The following is a 25,185-nucleotide window of genomic DNA, read 5'->3' on the forward strand; positions in this document are numbered from 1 at the left end:
ACTCTCACAACTGGCTTCTGCCAGTCCAGTCATGTAGTTCTCAAGGCTTAAGGCTCCATAGTGATTGCCTGTCTCATTGACCTGAACCACATGTCTTGCAAGAGTCCCCTATTCTGGGGCTTGCCGACCTCCTGTGGATTGGCCAGGAATGCAGGGCCAATACCTTAACCATGGTGGAAGGTCCTCTTACCACTCATGTTCCCAGGGAAACCAAAGCCAGCTCTCCAGAGCCTCAGTTCTGCCTCAGCCCTTACATGTCCTGTGGCTGCCTTGCTTTTGGGAGGAAAGATCCCCTTGAAAATCAGGAATTTAGGAATTCGCCAGGTTAATGTGAAAAATACAGCAGTCTGCTAAAGAACTAATAGTGCCTTGAATCACTCTACCTGGGTGTTGTGGACTTGGAACAAAGCCAAGACCAGAGCAACTTTTCTAATTAGTTCTTTCATGCTTTAACAGAGCTGATTCCTTTGGCAGGCTGAGCCAATGTAACCTATGGAATGTGGCCAGCTTTGAGGGTCAGAAAATGCTATCTGGTTGCTACCTCCAAAGGAATAGAGATGAGAAATGAGAGATTTCTGTTTTACAGAAACCCCCAGTGGAGAGCGTGTGTGGTAGTGGTTAGAAAAACTGAAACTGTGGGTCCCACTGCAGACCCTTCACCAAGAGGGGTGATGGCACTGCTTTCACAGTGAAGTTGGCAAAAGGAGCTAGGCACCCCGATGTCTTGTGGAAGCAATCTCCTCACTTTAGACTTGCCTCTCTGACTTTCAGAAGATAGAGGAACTGGTGATAGAAAGTGCTGGTCTGATGTTAATATGTATTCATTTGCCTACATTTTAAATAATACATGCCACATCCTTTTCCTCATTATCAAAGTAAGATATGTTCAAGGTAGATCGGGTGGGGGGGACTAATAATGCATAGAGGCAGCTGTTCAGTCTACAGTGGTTAATGGGTGGGCTCCAGAATTAGTTATCTTTGGATCAAATCTAGCCCCACCAGTGCAAGGCCTCATGCAGAGTTTTCAACTCCTTGGGGCCTCAGTCTCTACATCTACAAGGAAAGTATATGATGCTGTGGCCAGCCTTTGAGTTAAAGGCTGTATTCTTCTGCCCTGAGCAGTGTGGCTTAGTTGATTGGGCATCATCATGCAAAGTGAAACATTGCAGGTTGGATTCCCAGTCAGGGCACATGCCTAGGTTTCGTATTCAGGGCTCATACGAGAGGCATCCAAATGATGTTTCTCTCTCACATTGGTGTTTCTCTCTCTCTCTTTCTCCCTCCCTTCCCCTCTTTCTAAAAATAAATAAATAAAATCTTTAAAAAAAGAAAAAGTTATACTTTTCTGTGTGCGGTCAGAGAGGGTTTCCTTAGCTATTGCTCTGTCCTTCTCCATTTTGGATCTTTTCTGATTGGCTGAATCTTCATCCCACCCTACCCCAAGTAATACCTCTACACCCTAAACTCCCTTCCTCTGCTCAGAGGCAAAGCTCTCCCCTCCTAACCCCTCGTAGTCTGAACAAAGGCCACTTTAGGGTTCTCTGTACTCAAGTGTAGTTATAATTGATGGACAAAGCTTTGGACAAGACTTTCCGTGATGATCTTGTGGCAAAAGTGATCTGATGAGGTCAATTACAAATTTGTTTCATTTTTTAATTACCATTGCTTTCAATAGTATATTAGTTTCAAGTTTATATAATTTACAAAGTGACCTCTCCAATCAGTCTAGTGCCTTCCTGAAACCATACATAGTTATTGCAATATTACCGACTATATTATTTATGCTGTACCTTACATCCATGTGACTATTTTGTTACTGCCAATTTGTATTTCTTAACCTCTTCACCTTTTTCATCCAACCCCCCAAACTCCCTCCTACTTTGCAATCATCAGTTTGTGCTCTGTGTCTATGTTTGTTTCTGTTTTGTTTGTCCATTTATTTTGTTTTTTGGCTTCCACATGTAAGTGAAATCTTATGGTGTTTGTCCTTCTTTGTCAGACCTATTTCAGTTAGCATAATACACTCTAGAACCATCCATGTTGTTGCAAATGGGAAAATTTCATTCTTTTTATGGCCGAGTAATATTCCATTTTATATACATACCACATATTCTTTATTTAATTATCAATCAATGGGCACTTCAGTAAATACTGCTGTAATGAACACAAGGGAGCTTATATCTTTTTGAATTACTGTTTTGAATTTTTTTTGATAACTACCCAGAAGTGGGATTGCTGGGTAGTTCTATTTTTAATTTTTTTTATTGTTTTTTAAAGTATATTTTATTGATTATGCTATTACAGTTTTCCCAATTTTCCCCTTTTATCCCGCTTCTGCCCTGCACCCCCCAACCCTCCAGCATACCCTCACCTTAGTTGTCCATGGGTTGCACCTGTAAGTTCTTTGAGTCCTCTGTGTCCTATACCATTTTTTATCTCTCCATCAAGCCTACCAATTATGCTTCTTCTTCCCTGTACCTTTTCCCCCCTATTCCTCCCTTCCCCCTCCCCACTAAAAACCCTCCATGTGATGTCTATTTCTCTGATTCTGTTCCTGTTCTAGTTGTTTGCTTGGTTTCTGTTTTCATTGTTTTTCTTTCTTTCTTTAGGTTCATTTGTTGATAGTTGTGAGTTTATTGTCATTTTCTTGTTCATATTTTCTGATCTTCTTTTTCTTAAATAAGTCCCTTTAACATTTCATCTAATAAGAGCTTGGTGATGATGAACTCCTTTAACTTGACCTTATCTGGGAAGTACTTTATCTGCCCTTCTATTCTTAATGATAGCTTTGCTGGATAGAGTATTCTTGGATGTAGGTCCGTGCCTTTCATGACTTCAAATACTTCTTTCCAGCCCCTTCTTGCCTGTAAGGTTTCTTTGGAGAAATCAGCTGACATCTTATGGGAACTCCTTTGAAGGTAACTCTCTGCTTATCTCTTGCTACTTTTAAGATTCTTTCTTTATCTTTAATCTTGGGTAACTTAATGATGATGTGCCTTGATGTGTTCCTATTTGGGTCCAACTTCTTTGGGACTCTCTGGGCTTCCTGGACTTCCTGGAAATCTATTTCCTTTGCCAGATTGGGGAAATTTTCCTTCATTATTTGTTCAAATAAGTTTTCAATTTCTTGCTGTTGTTCTCCATCTGGTACTGCTATAATTCAGATATTGGAACGTTTCAAGTTGTTCCAGAGGTTCAAAAGTCTCTCTTCATTTTTTTGAATTCTTGTTTCTTCATACTGTTCTGGTTGGATGTTTATTTCTTCCTTTTGTTCCAAATCATTGCTTTGAGTCCTGGTTTCCTTCCCTTCACTGTTGGTTCCCTGAATATTTTGCTTTATTTCATTTTGGGTATCTTTCACTTGTTCTTTCATTTTCGACCAAGCTCAATCAGTTCTGTGAGCAATTTGATTAGCAGGGCTTTAAATTCTCCATCAGATAGGTTGGCTATCTCTTCATCACTGAGCTCTTTCTAAAATTTTGCTCTGTTCTTTCATTTTGGCCCTATTTCTTTGTTCAGGGCACTTGTTAAGTTGTAAGGGGGCGGGGCCTTAGGTATTCACCCAGTCAGGACAACCCTCCTTGCTGTGGCACTGCTTGTAGAGGAGGGGCCAGAGAGGGAACGATGCAGCTCCCCTGCTGGTCTCTAGCCCACTTTTCAATGAACTCTCATGTGAGACTGGGAGTTCCTCCCACCTTGGAAACCACCATAGTCCACAGCCAGCTCTGAGTCTCAGTTTCCCCTTAAGTCAGCCCCACCTGCCTGGTCCACCGCCTCATCTCTGGTTCTGTTTGTCTGCTGCCTTACCGGTCTGGTTGTTCTGTTTGACTGTTTCTTTAATTTCGTGGTTGTCGGAGTTCCATGCAGTTTGATTTTCTGGCATTTCTGGTTATTTATTGATTCTGATTGGTTGTTACCCTCCTTTTGGTTGTGCAAGGAAGCTAAGGGTTTGTACCTATGCCTCCATCTTGGCTGGAACTTATTTTAATTTTTTTAAAGAAATCTCCATACTGTTTTCCATAGTGGTTGTGCCAATTTGCAATCCTACCAACAGTGTACAAGGGTTTCCTTTCCTCCACATTCTCCCGAACACTTATTTGTTGATTTATTGATGATATCTATTCTGACAGGTGTGAGATAATATCTCATTGTAGTTTTAATTTGCATTTCTCTGATGATTAGTGATACTGAGCGTCTTTTCATATGTCTATTGGCCATCTGTATGTCTTCTTTTGAAAAATGTCTATTCCAGTCCTCTTCCCATTTTTTAATTGGATTTGTCTGTCTTTTTGGTATTAAGTTGTATGAGTTCCTTATATATTTTGGATATTAACCCCTTATTGGATGTATCATTGGTGATACATCAGTAGGCTGTATTTTTGTTTTGTTGATGGTTTCCTTTGCTGTGCAGAAACTTTTCAATTTGATGTAGTCCCATTTGTTTATTTTTCTTTTATTTCTCTTGCCCAAGGAGATATATCAGAAAAACATATTACTAAGAGCAATGTCAGAGAGTTTATTGCTGGGGGTTTTTTCCCTAAAATTTTTTCAAGTCTTACACTTAAGTCTTTAATCCATTGTGAATTTATTCTTGGATATAGTGTAAGAAAGTGGTCAAGTTTTATTTTCTGCATGTATCTGTCCAGTTTTCCCAACAGCATTTATTGAAGATACTGCCTGTACCCCACTGTATATTCTTTCCTCCTTACTCATAGATTAACTGACCATGTAGGCATTGTTTTATTTCTGGGTTCTCTATTTGGTTCCATTGATCTATGTGTTGGTTTTTATGCTAGTACCATGTTGTTTTGATTACTATAACCTTGAAGTATAGTTTGATATCAGGTAACATGATACCTCCAACTTTTTTTTTTTCTCAAGATTGCTTTGGTTATTTGGGGTCTTTTGTGGTTTCATATAAATTTTAGGATTTTTTTGTTCTAGTTCTGTGAAAAATGCCATTGGTGTTTTGATAGGGATTTCACTGGCACTGTAGATTGCTTTGGGTTGTTTGGACATTTTAGTGATATTAATTCTTCCTACCTATGAGCATAGTATATGCTTCCATTTATTTGTGTCTTTTTCAGTTTCTTTCCTCAATGTCTTACAGTTTTTCAAGGACAGGTCTTTTACCTCCTTGGTTAAATTTATTCCTAGGTATTTTATTTATTTCATACAATTGTAAATTGGATTTTTTTACATTTCTCTTTTCTGATAGTTCATCATTGGTACATAAAATGCAACCAATTTCTGAATTTTAAATTTGTATTTTATTGAATTTATTTCTCAGTTCTAATAGTTGTTTGAATAATTTTCAGTGGACTTTTTTAGGGTTTTCTATATATAGTATCATGTCATCTGAAAATAAGAACAGCTTTACTTCTTCCTTTCAAGTTTGGATGCCTTTTATTTTGTTTTCATGTCTGATTGCTGTTGCTGGGACTTCCAACACTATGTCGAATAGAAGTGTTGAAAGTGGACATCCTTGTCTTGTTCCTGATCTTAAGGAAAATGCTTTTAGTTGTTTTACTCTTCAGTATGATGTTAGCTGTGGGTTTGTCATATATGGCCTTTATTATGTTGAAATATGTTCCCTCTGTTCCCACTTTGCTGAGAACAGAGGGAAAAATTTTCTGATTTTTTTTTATCAGAAATGGACACTGGATTTTGTCAAATGTTTTTTCTGTATCTATTAATATGTATCTATTAACTCATATGAGTTTTGCCCTTCATTTTGTTTCTGTGGTATATCACATTAATTGATTTGCAGATATGAACCAAGCTTTCATCCCAGGAACAAATCCCATTTGATCATGGTGTATGATCTTTTAAATATAGTGCTGAGTTTGATTTGCTAATATTTTTTGAGAATATTTCCATCTATGTTTATCAGAGATATTTGTCTATAATTTTCTCTTTTTGTAATATCATTGTCTGGTTTTCAAATTAGGGTAATGCTGACCTCATAAAAAACCTATTTTTTTAGATTAGCTTGATGAAGACAGGGACTAGTTCTTTTTACATATTTGGTAAAATTCACCTGTGAAGCCATGTACTCCAGGACTTTTGTCTGTTGGCAGTTTTTTGACTAGTGATTCAATTTTATTAGTAGTTATTGGCCTGTTCAGATTTTATGTTTTTGCTGATTCAGTCTTGAAAGATTGTTTCTAGGAATTTATCCATGTTTTCCAGGTTGTCCATTTGTTCACACATACTTGTTTGTAGTATTTTCTTATAATCCTTTGTATTTCTGTTATGTCAGTTGTCACGTTTCTCCTCTTACATTTCTGATTTTAATTATTTGGGTTTTCTCTTTTTTTTGTTGATGAGTCTGGTTAAAAATTTATTAATTTTATTTATCTTTTCAAATAACCAGCTCTTGGTTTCATTGACCTTTTGTATTTTTTTAGACTCTATTTCATTTATTTCCACTCTGATTTTTGTTATTACCTTCCTTTGACTCACTCTGGGATTTATTTGCTCTTCTATTTCTTGTTCTTTTAGGTGTAAGGCAATGAGGCCTATTTACTAAAAATGCAAATGTCACTCTTGTGCCAAAACCCTCCTCAACTCCTCATCTCTCCCTCCAGGTCAAGGCTTCATCTGGACAGTGGGCTCTGACCCCAAAGCACCACAACTCTTCTCACCAAGATTTTTGTTCTCTCTGTCCCAGGCCTGAGCCTCACTCTCCCTCCCCCTTCTTTGGACATGGCCATTTTTCCAGTTTACTTCAGACTGCACTTCCTCAAGGAGCCTGGGCCGGCAGCCTAGGAAGTTGCTAACACTCTCAGAGACCAGTTTCTGTGTTCATAAAGCTCGTACATGTGCTCACACAGTGTGCCTTGGGGAACATCCTTGAAAGCAGTGAGTTCATGGACTCATGGTCCTCAATGAATGAATGTGGCTAGTTGTATTAATTCCAGTGTCAATCTCAGCTCAGCTCTTATGTTTCCGCAGTACCCACTCTTAATATTTGGAAGGCTTCCAAATCACGCACCCTGGTGGCCTCCATGTTTGCACATCTTCAGAAGCTAAAGAGCCCACATAGCGAGTGAGCCCGTCTCAGTGAGACACCACCAAGCATTCACAGGACTCACCTCAGGTGTGAACAGCTCTGGGCACACACTCAGAGGAAAGGTGCCAGCTACGTGCTTTCACAGCAGGTTCTTTATCTGTTTAGGAAGGGCTTTATTTTCATTCCATTGCTCTCTGAGCCTCCTTTTCTTCCCTGTGTTTTTCATTGAGCTTTAATAGTTAAAGCACTAGATTTGTAGTCTGAAGTCTGCACTCAAGTCCTTGCCCAGCTTCTAACTCACTGGGAGACTGAATTCCATCTAGTCTCTCTGAGGGTCAGTTTTGTCAGCTAGAAATTGTGGGTAAGAATCCTGGATTCACAGAGTTGTGAGGATCAAATGAAATAAACTCTGATAGGGGCCTTTGTATATTACACACTGCCACACAAATGTCAGGTGTTGCTTTTTGAATGCTTAGTCTCTCTGTCCTTGTTCCAGGCTGTATTTTACCAGCCTTTTCTTCTATTAAGAAAATGAGAAGCATTTGATATCTTGCTCCCTAACATATGTCATCAGTTTGGCTCAAATAAATTCTTATAAAAATTCTCATGGAAGGAAAGGAAGAAAGGGAGAGAGGGAGGGAGGGAGTGATGGAGTGAGAGAGGGAGAGAGGAAACACTAAGTAGAATGAGTTCCCTAAGAAAAAGGAAATAGGATGTTAATTCCTTCTTCTAGTTCTAATTGGATCATCAGCTTTCTCCCTTACAAGTACTAGGCAGGCCCAGCCCTAGGATCATCAGCTTTCTGTATACTTACTTCCCAGTGATCTGCCTCTTTGCACATGGCAGTAGCATGGAAAATTATTTTCAGGTAGAAATATCTTGTATGTGGAAGAGACTGGGATCATTGAATCATTCAACAAAGAATAATTAAGTGCTTATTTTGCACCAAACCTAGTACTGGAGTATTTGAAGGGTACCCAGGGTGTCTTTTCATCAGGTATGTAAAGACACACAGACACAGGAATGACTGTCATGAAGGAAGAAGGCATGGTTCACCAAACAGGGAAGCGCCTGGGTTGGTTATGAGGAGTGGGAAGTGGGCAAGAGCCTTCATTGTGATTTCTACATGAAAGAACAGGCAAGGCAGGGTAAGCAGGCTCAAGGTGGGCTGGTTTAAATCATTCTAGCAGGCTCTGGAGTGTAGGGCTGTCCCTAGTTGTCTGGTTCCTGCTTCTAGTTGATCAGGACAGGAAAATACTGGCCCGAAGTGTGAGAGCCCACAGAGGACGAGTTTGGTGGTATGAGCTCTGCATTGGTCAATTTGTATTTCAAAGGCTAGCTCACAAGCAAGTCTTTCCTATCTCCAGAAATGAGTTAATCCTGTGAAGTGGTAAAGCATCAAAATACAGAAAATAAAAAACATAGTTAGTACATAGTAGGGTAAATAAAACAAAAACATAGTTAGTACAGGATCCAAGTAAATAAACCTAAAAATGCATTGGATTAAGGTCTGTAGATCAATGTTCTTTCTTTTAAAAAACACTAGGAAAAGAAGAATTTAATTCAATGCAAGTGGGGACTCCCCTGAAAAAATGGAATTATCTTCTGGAAAATGAGATGCTTGTAGTACAGGCTTCCTACAGAAGGTGTGTTCCAGGAACCCATATGTATCAGTGTACCAGATGGCGCCATTGTGAGAGGCTGCATTCGGCTTCAGTGAAATTTTTTTGAAGACTCTTTCACTACATTTGCCCATTTCATGATGGGTGATTTACAAGCACACCTGCCCACATTGCACTGAGTATTCAGCAGTTTTTGACCAAAAATGGCATGATCCCTGTGGCCTACCTTCCCTATTCACCCAATCTCACCCTGACCAACTTTTTTTGGTTTACCCAGATGAAAAAAGTCCTCAAAGGAAAATATTTTGCCAAAGTGAAAGAGGTGAAACAAAAAACAGTAGAAGCTCTAAAAGACATCAAAATCAATGAGTTCAAAAACTGTTTTGAGCAGTGGAAAAAAGTCTTATTAGATGCATTGCATCAAATGGAGAATAAGCTTAAACATGTAAGAATAAATTCACAATTTTTTAAAATAAATTCTGTTATTTTGTGGGGTTCCCCCTCATTTGCAGAACTGCTGCTCAGTAGATCAGCTTACATGGTAGGAAAGGAAATGTATCACATCAGCTATAGCTGGAGCAAAGGAGCTGAATCTTTTTGGTGAGTGACCATTATGAAACTACTGCCTACAATTCATTTCAACAGGCATTTATCAGACATCTGCAATACCTGTGCAAGGAGCCTTGAGGAATATGCAGATGAATAAAACATGATCCTTCCTCTCAAGGACAGTCCTGGCAAATATGGGGCACATGCATGCTGAACTTCCTCCTCTAGATCATCTCATGTATCACTAATCACATGGCAGAAATCATGAATCACTCACAGTGCTATTTTCTGTCCAGTCCAGTCAGACTTGCCTTAGAATCCTCCACAACACAGTGTACTTTGGTGCCTCCACTCTGTAATTAGAGCTGTTTGTCACCCTGGCTCTTTGGACTCTCAGTCTACAAGGGAGGGGCGGTGCTAAAAGAGAGAAAGAGGGAAACTCCAATCAACTCACATGTAATAGAGACAAGAAGTGCTTTGGGGTATGGAAGGAGAAAACTTACACCGGTGTTGAGGGAATTGACTCCATAAAAGTGATAGGATTTGAGATGGTCCTTAAAGGACTTTGCTTCTGGCCTGGTGCAGGGGTGAAGGCACCATGGCAGAGGGCTGTTCAGTGAGAGACACAGGGCAGGAAGGTATGGATGTACTTTGAGAAACCCTGGACAGGTGTTTCCGGGGTTTTTTTGGCGGGGTGGGGTTGGGGGGTTGGGCAAAGCCTTTCAAACACAGACTGACCAATCCAGAGCTCATACCACCAAACACCTCTTCTATGGATTGTGCCTTCTAACAAGGCATAGGAATCAGTAGGAGCTTTTAGTGGAGGCCTGAAATGCTGGGCTGGAATGCCTGGGTTGAGTTCTGAAACAGTGGGACAGCCTGACCCCTGCAAGATCAGAGCAGCTTTGAGAAGAGGAGGCTGGACTATGCAGAGTGGATTAGAGCAGGGAGAGTTTGGGGCACACTGGAGACTGGATAGGAAGCTATTACAGTTAAAAGGTAACAAATGTCTCAAGCCCTGCTAGTAACATAAGAGTGCAAAGAAGGAGACTGATTTAGGAGGCTGTGGATCTAGAAATCCAAAAGAATTTTGGGGCCAGCTGGACATGGGGATAGAATTGAAATCAAAGATGACAGCCCTATTCTGAGACTGAATGATTCAGAAGGATGGTGTGGGTCATTAACCACGATATGGAACCCAAGAGGAGAGCCGTTTAGATGCAGCTGGAGGAACCGTGGGACAACCAAGGGAATCTTTCTAACTGGGGCTGGCAATGTGGATTTTCAGCTCTGGAAAGGACCCAGAGCCAGAGACAGTAAAACTGGGAGACATCTACCTTAAGATGAAGTCAAAGAATGGGAGGTGTTGATATAAACAAGAGAGAGCTTGTAGAGTGGCCCGGAGTCTCCTGGGATAATTTGTAGACAGTATAGTCAGGCACTACAATGTCTTAATAAATAAAGGCTGACTCGTATATAAGCAGAGCAGAGAAACTCAGCAGAAATCCAGAAATAGACTAGAGTAAAAAGTGAACTTTCATATATGATAAGGATAACACCACAATTCAGTGAAGTAATGAAGAACTTTTTAATAAATTCTGTTAAGACAATTAAGACCCTTCTTCATTTTGGAACTTGATAGAGTTGGTGGTCAAACAACATTGTGGATATACTAAATGCCACTCAGTTGGTATGTTTTACAATGGGTAATGTTTTAAGATTTTGTTTATTTATTTTTAGAGAGATGGATAGGGAGGGAGAAAGAGAAGGGAGCAAAACATTGATGTGAGAGAAACATCAACTGGTTGCCTTTGGCACGCACCCTGACTAGGGTCAAAACCCAAAATGCAAGCATGTGCCTTGACTGGGAATCCAACCAGTGACCTTTCACTTTGCAGGATGACACTCAACCAACTGAGCTATATCGGCCAGGGCTACAATGGTTAATTTTATGTTATATGAGCTTCACCTCAATTTTTGGAAAAAAACCCCAAAACTGTAGGGCAAGAGATCCCTATCTCACACCATATGCCAAGATAAACTCCAAATGGATCAAGGATTAACATGTAAAAAATTAAACCATATCTGGAGATGGATGGTGGTGATGGTTGCACAACAGTGTGAATGTACTTAGTGCCTCTGAACTGGACACTTAAAAATGGTTCATATAAATTGTATTATATGTGTTACCACAAAAAAAGAAATGAAATCAAAAAAGAACTGACAGAAAATATGGCTGAATTCTTTTATAACCCTGGAGTGGACAAGGCCTTTATTAATAAGAATCAAAATTCAGAATCCATAAAAAGAAAAGATTGATAATTTGACTTTCTAAAAATAACAATCTTCCCCCTAGCACTGTGGCTCTTTTGGTTGGAGTGTCATCCTGTACTCTGAAGGGTTATGGGTTCGATCCCTGTTTGTGGTGTACAGAAAGTTACCTGTCAATGCTTTTCTCTCACATTGATGCTTCTCTCTCTCTCTCTCCCCCTTCATCTCTCGCTAAAAGCAAGGAAAAAATGTCTTCAGGTGAGGATAAAAAAAATTAAAAATAATCTGTATGCACAACATAAAAAAATCAAAAGGCAAATGACTAATATACAAAGAGCTTTTAAATATCGAGAAGAAATACAAAATCGTGATTGATTAAGCAAAGATATGGATTCTCAGTTTACCAAAAAAATACAAATGGACTTAAAATATGACAAGATACTCAACCTACTCTTTCTCTTGTATTATATGAGCAAAAATCCAAACAGCAAAGATGATGCTTTGTTTGTAAGGCTGAGAGAAACAGATCCTCTCCTTTGTATCTTGCAGACAGAGTGAGATAGCATATCCCATCTGAAGGGGAATTTAGCAATATCTACCAAAATGTCATATGCATGTATCTTTCAACTAAGCAGCCCTGCATCTAAGCATATACCCTGAAGCTACACCTTCACAAAAATGAAAAAAAAAATTCCAAGGTTATTTATTATAGTTAAGTGTTTAATAAAAAAGAAATTGGATATAATGCAAATATTTGCTTGAACTATATAGTTCACCCACACAAAAGAGTACTATACAACAGTATAACAGATTAAAGAAGAGCTCTGGGGCTTGTTTGTGATATGAAGTAATCTCCAAAATATGATAAAGTGGAAAAAACCTGATATAGAGGAGTATAACCATGTGGCATGCTGCCTTTTATGCAAGAAAGGAGGGAAAATAAAGATAAGGATAGACAGATGATGGATAGATATAATTTCCTTATCTTTGAAAAAAGAAATGTTTGGAGGAAAAAACAGAAAAACAATTAAAATGATTAACTATAGGGAACAAGAAGGGAGAGGTAGAGGAGATAAGGGTAGGAACAAGACTTCACTGGATGAATCTTTTATAAAATGATTCTGCTTCTGACTGTTGTACCGGATAAAGTTTTCCTATTCAGAAAAGAAAATTAAATTAAAAAGCAAAAAAGTAAAACCTACAATTGGAAACCAATTTAATTTGAAATTAATGAACCTAATTGTATATTAAGTTAGTAACATGAGCACACAGAGAAAATAACTGTGGCACATGTGTTATAATTTGAATTCAAACACAATACTCTGGCCATACCAGATTGAATTATATTCTAAGGACAAAAAGAAGTGCAAATAAATGTTAGGTCTCCCTAAGTTGGCTGATTGTTGTGGTAATATTAATATTGTGACTTTGAAATTATGCTGTATATTGTTAATACTGCAGCTGAGAAAATATGTTAATGCTATTAGCAACTAACATTTTCAGTGTCAGAGAAAAAAGGTAAAATATAGAATCAGAAAAGTTAAGAAAACCCTGAAGCACTGATTTTTGACCAAAAATACAACTATGAACTTGTGATTTTGAAAGAAATTGAGTTTCCTAGCTCTGACCGTGGAGAAGGCATAGGCACTATGACACCCTAATGACACTGAGCATCCCAGAATTTAAATATTCATATTAAAACCCCATTTCACACTAAAATAAATAAACACCATTCCACACTAAAAAGAAATAGGATTCCTTGGAGAGATGCTTAATGCTAGATCTGGGGCAGGGAAATTTAGGGAAGTCAGAGATGCTCATGGCAGAAAGCAAGAAAGTGCTTGACCAATAATAAGAACATGGACACACCATGAGGGGAAAGCAATTATAACCAGAATGTAGGACATTTTACTGGCCTAGTCTCTTTAAAATTAAAGTGAAGAGAATGTTCTAGATTAAGACAGACTAAAGAAACACATCAAATACAATGTAGGAACTTTTTATCCTGGTTGTTAAAACACAACTAAAAAATACTTGGAGACAATTGGGAAATTTGAATTTGGATGGAATAAGAGCTGATATTAGGGAGCTACTGTGAATTTACACAGGAGGGAAAGTAGCATTGTAGTTACAAGAGTGATGTGTGTTTTAGGAGATGCACACTCAAGTATCTAGGGGTAGAGTGTCATGATAGCTATGATGTTTATTAAATTGTTTTTAGAAATTACTTCAGTTTAGTGAAAGTTTGTGAGAATCATGCAAAGAACCTCTGTATACCCTATACTCAGATTTGCCAATATCTACAACTTATTCTAAATTATTCAGCCTTTTTAATATTTATAAATATGAATGCATAAAGCAAATAAATTTTGACAACTGTTGAATAAAGACAGTAGGCACATGGGTGTTTATTGTAATATTCTTCCCATGTTCTTGTGTGCTTGAAACTTTTTGTATTAAAAAGTTGGAGAAAAAAACTGGGGAAAAATGTTGAAAGACCTTAAGGATATATTGTCAGGTGAACCTAGCAAGATACAGATCAGGATATAGCATGTTTCTTAATGTTCTTAAATGGGACAAAAATCAGGATATATATTTGTATTTCCTTATAAAAAAGCACTGGAATGAGACAGGAGATACTTGAAGAAGAACTTAGGGGAAGAAGAATGAATCTGGTGGCAAAGAGAGTGTTCAGTGTACACCTTTTTATACCACTTAGATTTTTAAACCACGTGAATGAGTTCTCTTTTAAAACGCAGTTTTTGAAATTAAAAAATAAAGGAATGAAGGTAATGTACAAGTTAGCAAGGGAAAGGAGGCAAAAAAACCTAAACAAAACAGTGAGGTGAGGTGGAGGAAAACCAAGGAAGTCCATTTCCATGGGAGCCCTGTGACGGTGTCCACCAAGAGAGCATGGGTGGGTTGCAGTTTGTAATAAGAGTGGAAGAATGAAGACAAAGGCAAGGCCATTGCATGTGGCTAGCAGAAGTCTCTGGCAACTCCTGATGTCAGGGTAGAACTTGAGCAGGTTATAAAGAAGATGGGGTGGGAAAGGGCAATGAGTGTAGTTCACTCTTTAAAGACTGAGGGGGAAGGAAGAAAGAAGATGGTGGTTGCATGGCCTGGAGGGTGAAGCAGGGAGGGAGAGAGGGAGGGAAGGAGAAGGGAGGAAATAGGGGGAAGGAGGGGGAGAGAGTGACCAGAGAGGGGGAAAGAGGCTAAGGTGAAGGAGAGGGAGAGGACAGAGGGAGGAGAGAGAAGAGAGTGGAGAGGTGGGCCAATAATGACTAGGATCAGGAGGATTCTATTTTGGTAAAGAAGGAAACCTTCTCAGGGAGAAGGGTGAGGAGGGCCATGTTGGATAGTCCCATATTTTCAAAAAGAAAAGAGTGATAGTATCTGCTCAGAGTCAGGAGGTAGATTTACAGGCTTTAGGATAATGGAGACATTTGGGGAAGACACTAAGGCAAATTTGTTTGGCAGCCAAGTTTGTATAAAGAACCAATCGGTCTGGTGTTGGCCTGGCTCACAAACTCATGTTCATCCAGCCCTCAGAGGATTGACTGGAGAAGGGCAGCTATAGGCTGAGTCTAGAGTGAAAGATGTTCCAGCTCAGAACTCAGAGGGGCCAGTCCTCAAAAAACTAAAAAGAATTATCATATGACCCAGCAATCCCACTTCTGGGTCTACACCCAAAAGAATTGAAAGCAATAACTTGAACAGATATTTATACACCCATGTTCTAGCAGCATTACCCACAATAGCCAAGAGGTAGTAGCAACCTAAGTGTCCATTGACAGTTGAAGGGATAAACAAAATGTGATAGATATATGCATACAATGGAATATTATTCAGCTTTAAAAAAAACCCCAAGAAATTCTGATACATGCTATAACAAGGAACAACCTTGAGGACATCATGGCAAATGAAGTAAGCTGGTCACAAAAAGACAAAACTATATGATTCCACTTATAGGAGATTCTTAGAGTAGTCAAATTCACAGAGACAGAAAATGGAAGGGTGGGTGCCAAGAGCTGCAGGGAGGAGAGCTGGTAGTAAATGTTTAATGAAGGCATTAGTCAGCTCAGGCTACCGTAAGAAAGTACCACAGAGTACACAGAGTGGGTGGCTTACACAACACTTATTTTCTCACAGTTCTAGAAGCTGGAAGTCAGAGATCAAGGCATTGGCTGGGTTAGTTTCACTGAGGCCTCTCTCCTTCATTTGCAGATGGCCATCTTCCTGTCTCCTCATGTGGTCTTCCCTCTGTGTTTCTGTGTCTTAATCTCCTCTGATAAAACACTAGTCCTATTTGCTTAGGGCCCACCCTAGTGACCTCATTTGAACTTAAGTACCTCTTTAAGGGCCCTGTCTCCAAATAGTCACTTGGGATTAAGACTTCAACATACGGGAATTTCCACAGAAAACTAAAAATGGAACTGCCCTTTGACCCAGCAATTCTGCTGCTCGGATTATACCCTAAGAACCCTGAAACACCAATCCAAAAGAACCTGTGCACCCCAATGTTCGTAGCACACAATTTACAATAGCCAAGTACTGGAAGCAACCTAAGTGCCCATCAGCAAATGAGTGGATCAAAACGTGTATGGTACATTTACACAATAGAATTCTACACAGCAAAGAGAAAGAAGAATCTTATACCCTTTGCAACAGCATGGATGGAACTGGAGAGCATTATGCTAAGTGAAATAAGCTAAGCGGTGAGGGACAAATACCATATGATCTCACTTTTAACTGGAACATAATCAATAGAAGAAAAAAGCAAACAAAATATAACCAGAGACATTGAAGTTAAGAACAATGTAACAATAGCCAGGGGGGAGTGGGGTGGGGACAGTGGGAAGACGGGACTACAGGAACTACTATAAAGGACACATGGACAAAATCAGGGGGGAGGGGGGAGGTGGGGGAGGGAGGTGGGTTCAGCTGGGGTGGGGTGGAGGGATGGGGAGAAAAGGCATACAACTGTAATTGAATAACAATAAAAATTTTTTAAAAAAAGACTTCAACATACGGATTGCAGGGGAGGGGTGGTGCACGTAATTCAGCCCATAACAATGAGTATGGAGTAAGTTTAGAAAGATGAAAAAGTTCTGGTGATGGATGATGGTGATGGTTAATTGTGAATGTACTTAATACTCCTGAACTATATACTAAAGAAATGGTTAGGATGGTATAAATGTTGTGTTATGTGTATTTTACCACAATACAAAATTAAATTTAATTAAATTTTAAAAGGGAAAAATCCTCAGAGAGGCCAGGGAACTGAAGGTACAACTATAAGGGTGACAGAACTGGTGGGCCCTGGGCTTCATATGATGGTCAGAGAGGGAGGGTGGGGACACATGGGGGAGGGGGATAGGAGAGTAGAAAACAAGAGTCTGTGTTCTGACCACACTGAGTTTCTGAGTCGGAGGTCTGGGCAGCCAGTCAGTTTCAGGTGATGATGAATCTTCATCCTTCTCATCTGTGAAATAAGTATTATAGCTATTACTGTAATAGCTTCCTCGAAGAAGCAGCAGGGAGGATTTGGGCAGATACTCTTTGCTATGTGGTCCCCTTTCTCTCAGAGCTTGCTCTTTTTTTGCAATTTTCAAATAATCACATCAGCTGCTTTCAGCCTGAATGTGGAGGCCACAGTGAGTGTGGTGTTTCTATAGTGACTTATGTCCTTCTGAGGGGGCAAAAGTGGAGAGATCCTAAGAAAAGAACAGGGGAAATGAACAGTCCAGATGTGTGTTAGATAATTTGCATTGGCCAAAACATTCGTTCGGTTTTATCCATAAGATGCCTCTAGTAGTGCTTAATTGTCTTTAAATTCATTTGAAACAATTTTTTTAGATTGTATTGTGACAGCTGTCACATCAGCATGCACTTAAAAAACTTATCAAAATTGGTGAATTTTTGTGTAGCCATTTTAATATTGAAGATGGTAGAAAATAAGCAACATTTTCAGCATATTGTGCTTTATTATTTCAGGAAAGGTAAAAGTGCAACTGAAATGCAAAAAAAAAAAAAAAAAGATTTGCACAGTGTATGGAGAAGGTGCTGTGACTGGATGGAACATGTCAAAAATGGTTTGCGAAGTTTTGTGCTGGAGATTTCTTGCTGGTTGGTGCTCCATGGTCCAGTAGACCAATTGAAGTTGATAGTGATCAAATTGAGACATTAATTGAAAACAATCAACGTTATACCATGAAAGAGATAGCTGACATACTCAAAATATCCAAATCAATGAAGTTATTGGTGAAAATGAAAAATGTGCCTTTTATTTTATGGAAAAACCATATGTACTTTTTGGCCAACCCAATAAAATCCCAGAGGGATAGACCTTGACCTGTTTTTATTGCTGCTTTGTTGAGAAGATTTCTAGCAAGCACACTTGACTATTTTTATGTTTGTCATATCTTCTGTAAAAAGAGGTGACACTTTATCTGGTGAAAGGCTAACATTAGAACACAACTGTCAGGGTCAAGGAACTAGGAAAACCTGGGAAACTTTTGAGCCTCGTGTCTTACTCCACACCACTTTGCAGAAAATCAGGTTTGGTGAGCTTCTCCTTATATCTGCCTTGCTTTCTTCCTTGGAAAAGGCCACAGGGAAGAAATCCTGGCTTTGTGGACAGGGTGTGAAGTATGGTTCGCTTCCTGACTCTGATCTTGGGCAAGTTCCTAACCACCGTGGGACTCAACTTCCTAATCTGTACAATGAGGGGAGATTAATTCCCATGTTCAATAGTGGTTAGAAAGGGTTCAACAAGATGACCCATTCAGGTTCTCAATAAAGAGTGGCTGGTAATTCTGGTGAGGAAACCACTGAGTTTTGGCAAGAAGCCAAAGCTCTTGCCATCCTCCTGGTTACTGCAGTTCTCTCATCTCCCATTCCCTTCCAGTTGGCCATGGACAGAGTGAAGGGGAGAGGATGGTAGTGTCTGACTTCCATGTTTTCATCAGAGATGTGTTACAGCATGTGGAAATCATGCAGAAAGACTACCCAGGGCTTCCTGTCTTCCTTCTGGGCCACTCCATGGTAAGTAGACCACAGAAGATCCAGTCCAAATCAGACCTGTGGTGGGTAGGCAGTGTGAGAACCCTGTGATGAAGAAAGTGCTGCCCTGCCTCCCTGCCCCATCTGCTCTCCCCATCTGGCTGGCATACCCCACTCTGCAGGCCCTGCACTTGGAGTTCCCAGGCTATTTGGTGCTTAGGAAACAGGTCAGGTTCAGAGTCCTAGAGACAGCCCCAGAAATAGCTCAGAGCAGCCCATTACTTCCCACCAGGACCCAAGGCACCTGAAGGTGGCTGGCCAGTCCTTAACGAGGAGCTCAGGTGTGGGGTATCTTGGGAAACTATCTTTTTTTTTTTTAACCCTGTTTCCGCCTCAGTGCCATTTCATAGTGAGGCTCTCAAGGGTACTTCTGCTCCCTGCAGAACCACTTCTCAGAGCTGGGAGAGTGCTTCAGTCCTGCCTGCTTGCTTCAGAGCTGTACAGTACAAATGGGAACTAGGGACAAAGGCTCCCCATGGACCCAATTCCTTAATGGTCATTCAAAATCCTTTTCACCTTTTAAATTTATAAAACCCTGTAAGAATTAACCAAGTATAATCTTTAAATTGGGAGTTCTCAAACTGGCAGTGCCCAGGGCAAATCTTCCTCTGACAACCTGACATGTTGACCAACAGAGAATTTGAACTGCCTGATTTTGAATTTGGGGAAACTTTTCACTCCAAGGCAGAGCTTCCACCCCCTTTATCACAGCATGGCTCTGTACCTGCATTTATTTCTCTGACCTGCCTGGCCCCTGTAAGCAATTGCCGTTTCAACCCTTGGTTCAAATTACCTGCAGCTTCAGCAAACAGCCAAGAACTTCAGCACCATCCACATTCACTAAATATTTTTCTTGAACCATTACTGAGCCAGGGGGAAAGGTGTAGCAACCTCTTATTATCATCAGATTACAAAAAAAAAAAAAAAGAAAGAAAGAGAAAAAGAAAAAAAAAGAAAGAAAAAAAATACCCTCCTATTAAGCCTGACAGAATGGATGAATTGGATGTCTGCCAGCTTTTGGTTTGAAGCAAAGTAGGGATGTGTTGTTTAATTTACAGCCCACAAGCAGGAACCTTATTTGTATCTCTCTGAAGTGTTTGCTCTTGGGGAAAAAAAAGTGAAATAAAATAATTGCAGACCCAGTTTATCCAACATTCAATGGTGCCTGTTCCAAGGTGGACTTCCTCTGGACTCTTTGGCCAGGCTTAGGAGGACCTCATCCATGGAGCTCATTGGAAAAGGTGCTGGTTGAAGCCAGCACACAGCAACTCTGCCCATTTTGCATTGCAGGGAGGTGCCATCGCCATCCTCACGGCTGCAGAGAAGCCAGGCCACTTCTCGGGCATGGTTCTCATTTCACCTTTGGTTCTGGCCAATCCTGAGTCCGCAACAACATTCAAGGTAAATGGACTTCTGATTCTGTGAAACTCCTGCAGCTTCCCTGGGACCTCCATTTACAGCTAGAATCTGGGGAAAGGGGCTAAAGTCCATTCTTGTACTTAGCACACTATTGTGTTAAAGTTTGGACAAATTTCAAGCATTATTGCCACCGAGGTTCTATAATTTCTAAATCAGGTGCTCTTTTTCCCCAAAGACAAAGGAAAAGTGAATTCCTGTTTGTGCATGTTTTATTAGTGAACATTAAAAGGAGAAAGGGTTACACGTTTTAGGATTCCAGCAAAGTAGCCTTTGTTAACAAGTCACATGCAAGGCTCAAGCTGATTTTCATTGAATATTTGCCAGTTTCAGCCAAAAGTACACAGTAAGTGGAATTGCAGGCTATTTGTAATTGCAACATAGAGTCTTGTCCTCACTGTAGCTTTCCTCTACCCCAAAGTGCTTTCCCCTCTGATTCTAACCCAGCTATCATTTTGTTTTTCTGGTTGTAATGTTACACAATGGCACATATGTTCACCTCTTGGTTCTGGGGCTTTGAGCTGCTTTTAACAAGGCAAACAAAACAATAATACTACCAGAAGTAGAGCAGGTGCCTTATCCCCTGGAGAAAGGAGAGGAAACTGGTCCTCAGATTGGCTACTTAATTGTGAATATGGGTTGTTGATATATGATGAACCTGTCCTTGAGGGGCATGAGGTTTGAGAGAGTTAATAACCTAATGAGAGTAGAGAATCCCCACCCTGTGTATCTCCTAGGAATGCTCCAGTTCACCCAAGTGCTGGGTGGGACTGCTGCCTCCTAAGCCAGTTCTGGGAACTCTCAGAGGAGCACGAAGGGTGAAGTGGTGGGTAACAGGGCCAGGGGGAACTGGGAGGCCATCAAATGACAGCAGGATCATTTAAATCAGTGATCCCTAACCTTTTTGGCACCAGGGACTGGTTTTGTGGAAGACAATTTTTCCATGGACTGGGGGGGAATAAGGGGAGATGGCTTTATAGCCTGCCCACAGATCAGGCTTAATTGCCACTTGCCACTCACTGCTAGGGTTTTGATATGAGTCTGCAAGCAATTGATTTATTATTGTCTCTGCGCAGTCAAACCTCTCCACTAATGATAATCAGTGTTTGCAGCCGCTCCCCAGTGCTAGCACCACTACCTCAGCTCCACTCCAGATAATCAGGCATTAGATTTTCATAAGGAATCCACAACCTAGATCCCTCCCATGAGCAGTTCACAGTAGGTAGGGTTTGTGCTCCTATGAGAATCTAATGCTGCTGCTGATCTGACAGGAGGTAGAGCTCAGGCAGTAATGTGAGCAATGGGGAGCGGCTGTTAATACAGAAGCTTAGCTCACTTGTCTGTTGCTCTCCTCCTGCTGTGCAGCCCAGTTCCTAACAGGCCATAGACTGGTACTGGTCTGTGGCCCCGGGGGGTCTGGGACGCCCCCCCGATTTAAATCATTGCCTTAACTCTGATGCCTTTGGTATTCTCCAGAGAACCCAGACAGGGGAGCACAGGACAGGGAATGAAACCTTATCAAAATGTCCTCAAATGTTTCTGATAGCCCACAGCCACAGACTTAATCCTTAGAGATGGACTGTCAGGTCCTGTGTATAGGCTTTCAATTAGATAGCTGAATTTTCACCAATTTCAAATGAGGAAAGGTTGAGCAAAAGAGAAATTTGGAACTATCTGATAGTTTAACCAGAGAACAACACTTTATTAATTTGAGGAAGAAAAGATATGGCTAGCTCTTTTTAATTTTACTCAGTTTTAAAGAAATCACCACTGCCTTATTGAAACTGACTATCATTAGTATATTTCAGTGTAGTGTGGGACAGCCTTGGAGGTGGGAGCCATTGTATGTCTACCATGGAAAGAAACAAGGTTATCCACAGAGTCACTGGTGGCTAGTTCTTGGCCATTTAAATGTGCAAAAGAGAACACGACCTCTTAGACATCTCCTATTGTGACTATAATTGCATAATGTGAGCCAAATCAGTCAAGAGCTCTTGTCCAAGTAGAATAAGCAAGACCAGGGTGACACAGGGGAGGAGAGTTCCCTCTGCTGTTCACGTGCTTGGAGTCATGAAAATTTACTCAGCTCAGTGAGTGTCAGGCATGTGTGGTGCTTATCTCACTTAACTCCCATCATCAACCTAGGGAGAGGTCATGACCTGCATTTTTATGGATAGAACTTGAGGCTTAGACCAGATGAGTGACTTGCCAGGATCACACAACTTGTGTGATGGATTTGAATCCAAGGCTGTACACTCTTCATCTAGGGTATTTCCCCATAGAAGAAAGTGGATGTATTCAACAGTGGACACTTTCCCTTAGAGAAAAGCCACAGACTGTGAGGCTTTTCGGTGATGTGCACAAGGGTCATGTCAGCTGAGCTGTAAGGTGGAGCCAGTAAGATTTCCTCCCAGACTCACTGGTGGAGATGGAATTTCTGGGCAAGGCCACACCAACATGACCTTTCAGAGCCCTGTGCTAATAGATCACCTTCTCAAATCTAGGGCCAGCTGTCCCTGAGGGGTTGTAGGTATCTTTTTATTGACCAAGATGAATTAGATTTCCTGTTGCCCTCAGACCTGAGGGCATGTCCTCCCCATGGATTCTGTGGTTGCCCCTGGCTCTTGTGCAGTTTTGACTGATAGAGTTTATGATTCATTTGTCTACCCACTTCAGATGACTTGATCACATTGCACCCATCTGGTCCTGTGTGACAACCTTCCAGAAAGAGTCTCACTGAATCTTTTTTATAATTTATTTTTTAAAATTGTAGTGTAATACATTTACACAAGGGAAGACTTCTTTCTCAGTTGGAGGTGGACAGCCAGAACTACAGAGGGAGTGGATACATCTTCTGTGGACACACATACATCCTCCATTTGCTCTTGTGTTTGACACAAATGAAACATGCTCCCTGCACTTTTTGTTTCATTGTTCTCTCTTGGTTGGCTGATTTGTTTTGTGAGTTGTAGGTTGAATTTGGTCACTTGCAGAGCAGTCCCTCTTACTGCTCCTTCCCATCAGAATAACAAAAGGCCCATTATCAGATGAGCTCTAGATTAGTTGAAAACCTGCTGTAAATGGTCTAGAGATTGAGAGGTCTGACTATAGAATGGGCTCTGGTTTAGATGAGGCCCTAGTGCAAGATGGGCTCTGGATTAGGTGAGGTCCTGTTGTAGGATGGGCTCTAGATTAGGCGATGCCCACTGACTGATCTTCAGGTCATTTATCTGCAGTGGATTTCTCTTATGGTTCCAAAGGTGGGCAAAGCTGAGACTCAGAAGGGACCTTTCCCTGGGTCAGTGGCATTGGCAGGGGGCCACAGAATGCAGAGTCTCATGAGTCCTCCGACTCATGACTCCTCACCCAGAGCTCAGCTCAGAACTTTTCAAAGGTTTATTTCATGGCCAGGAGTTCTTGCTGTAGAGGTTCTTGAAATCATTAAAGCAGACAGTGTGAGATCTCAAGTTTTTACGTACAGAAGGTCATGTAGAAGGTGACATAAGACAGTTGATGCAAGAAATGTCCAAACCTGAAGAGAATTTTTATCAGTGGAGCCAAACTGAAAACATATGGCAGGGAGCAACATGTCAAATGCTCCAAAGAATAACAGTTTTGCCATTCCTTATATGCACTTGAGATTAAGGAGGGAATTTAAGGAAGATTATAGGGAAATGGAAGAAAGCAAGGCTGGGTTCAGATTACAGGATAGTTAAGATTATTTGCATTCTTGGTGGTTTTATCTGAGAAGAAAGGGTGTGAAAAGGAGCATCCTCAATGGTATGTTTAACATAGTTGCACAGAAACAATGGACAGGGCTTGCTTAAAGCAAGGCCTTTCAGTAAAGAACATATATGCCCAAGGTGTGACTACCCACCATGACTGCCCAGCTAGGAATTTATGATCAGATCACTCTGTGAGGTTACTTTCTGTAGAATCCTCTTTTTGTCCACATCCCCTACCCTGAAATGTGAGAATGCCAGATCTCCCTCCCCCACCCCTACCACCAATCCTGCACACATCTGGTTTTTATGTGGATACTCTGTTTTCAACAAGCTGGGTTGAGCAGAGGCTTCTGGACTCCAAACACTGTGCTAAGAATGTGGTTGCACAAGGGAAATGAGAGCAGGAGAAATTTAAAAACAAAAATCTAATGCATCAGACCAAGTCTTGGCAGTTTATGAAGTCATTTCATGGAGATTATGCTCTGGGGAAGGTAGGGCTGGAGTAATAACAGGGACAGAGGGGAAACCCATGGCTGCCCAAGTAAGAAGATGTCAAACTCTGAGCTTAACTGGGGTCTCCTCAGTTGCCCAGGAGGACACCCAGGAATATGTAGCAGGCTGCAAAACACCCTTCCCTGAGAGTCCTCAGGGTCAGGATCGAAATACCCCTGGGCAGAGCCTCAGGTCCAAATGGGGCTCAGCCTTCTGGGAGTCTAGTCTTCTAAGTGATCTTCCTGACTATTGCCTGGAGGTCAGGTGCAGGAGCCAGCTCTTCCAGTGCTTTCAGATGTGTCCACTCCCCACCAACGAGGGCACCTGGCAAAGTAGGGAGAAGTGAGTGGCCTTTATAAACCTAGCATTTTTGGCTAACATCCTCCTCATCACCATACTATAAGGAGAGAAAATTATTTCCAATGTATAAATAAGGAAATGAGGCCAGTTGTCTCATTCAAGGTCAACTTGAGCACCAGCTCTGCTAGCAAGTGTGGTGGGACGCTCTCTTTCACCCCAAAACCCACCCAAATCAGGTTTCCTTGACTTTAGCCCACTTCCCAACTGAATACCACTCATCTGTTTTTAGTGACCAGCACCCAAAAGGCCTTTGGAGTAGTGAGGTGGTGGAGGGAAAATGGGCAAGGGCATGGGGGATTGCCACTCCTTCCAACTTCAACTACATTTACACCCAGGAGTTGAGGACTTAGCTGTGCTCATGAATTTGACAGCAACAATGCACCATAAGGCCTTGTTACCTCTGTCCTGCAAGTCCCTGCTCTCTAACATCTGGGGTTCAGACTTCTAAACACTTAGGACTCGAGGAAGGAGTTATCACCTCAACACATCCTTTGGAAGGAGTTATCACCTCAACACATCCTTTGGAAGCCCCAGCAGCCAGCAAGTTTTTGGTGCTTTCCCAGGACTTCACCAGCAAGGGTATGCAGTACTTTCTATTCTATGTCTTCTTGAGGGTCAGTTTGCCTCCTGAGACAGTCCAGGCCATCCTCTGGCCCTTGCACTGGTA

General features: G+C 41.0%; 1 protein-coding gene across 3 annotated transcripts in view; it reads left to right on the forward strand.

Moving 5' to 3' along the window:
• The window catches only part of MGLL (monoglyceride lipase), a 189,489-nt gene that overhangs the window by 134,212 nt on the left and 30,092 nt on the right, over positions 1-25,185 (forward strand). For all 3 annotated transcript variants that reach the window (XM_024580373.3, XM_024580375.3, XM_024580372.3), the window contains exons 4-5: positions 18,371-18,507; positions 19,816-19,926. In XM_024580373.3, the coding sequence (XP_024436141.1) occupies positions 18,371-18,507; positions 19,816-19,926 (248 nt within the window). The remainder of the gene's footprint in view (positions 1-18,370; positions 18,508-19,815; positions 19,927-25,185) is intronic.

This window comes from Desmodus rotundus, chromosome 10 (genome assembly GCF_022682495.2).
Source record: "Desmodus rotundus isolate HL8 chromosome 10, HLdesRot8A.1, whole genome shotgun sequence".
NCBI classification, from domain to species: domain Eukaryota; kingdom Metazoa; phylum Chordata; class Mammalia; order Chiroptera; family Phyllostomidae; genus Desmodus; species Desmodus rotundus.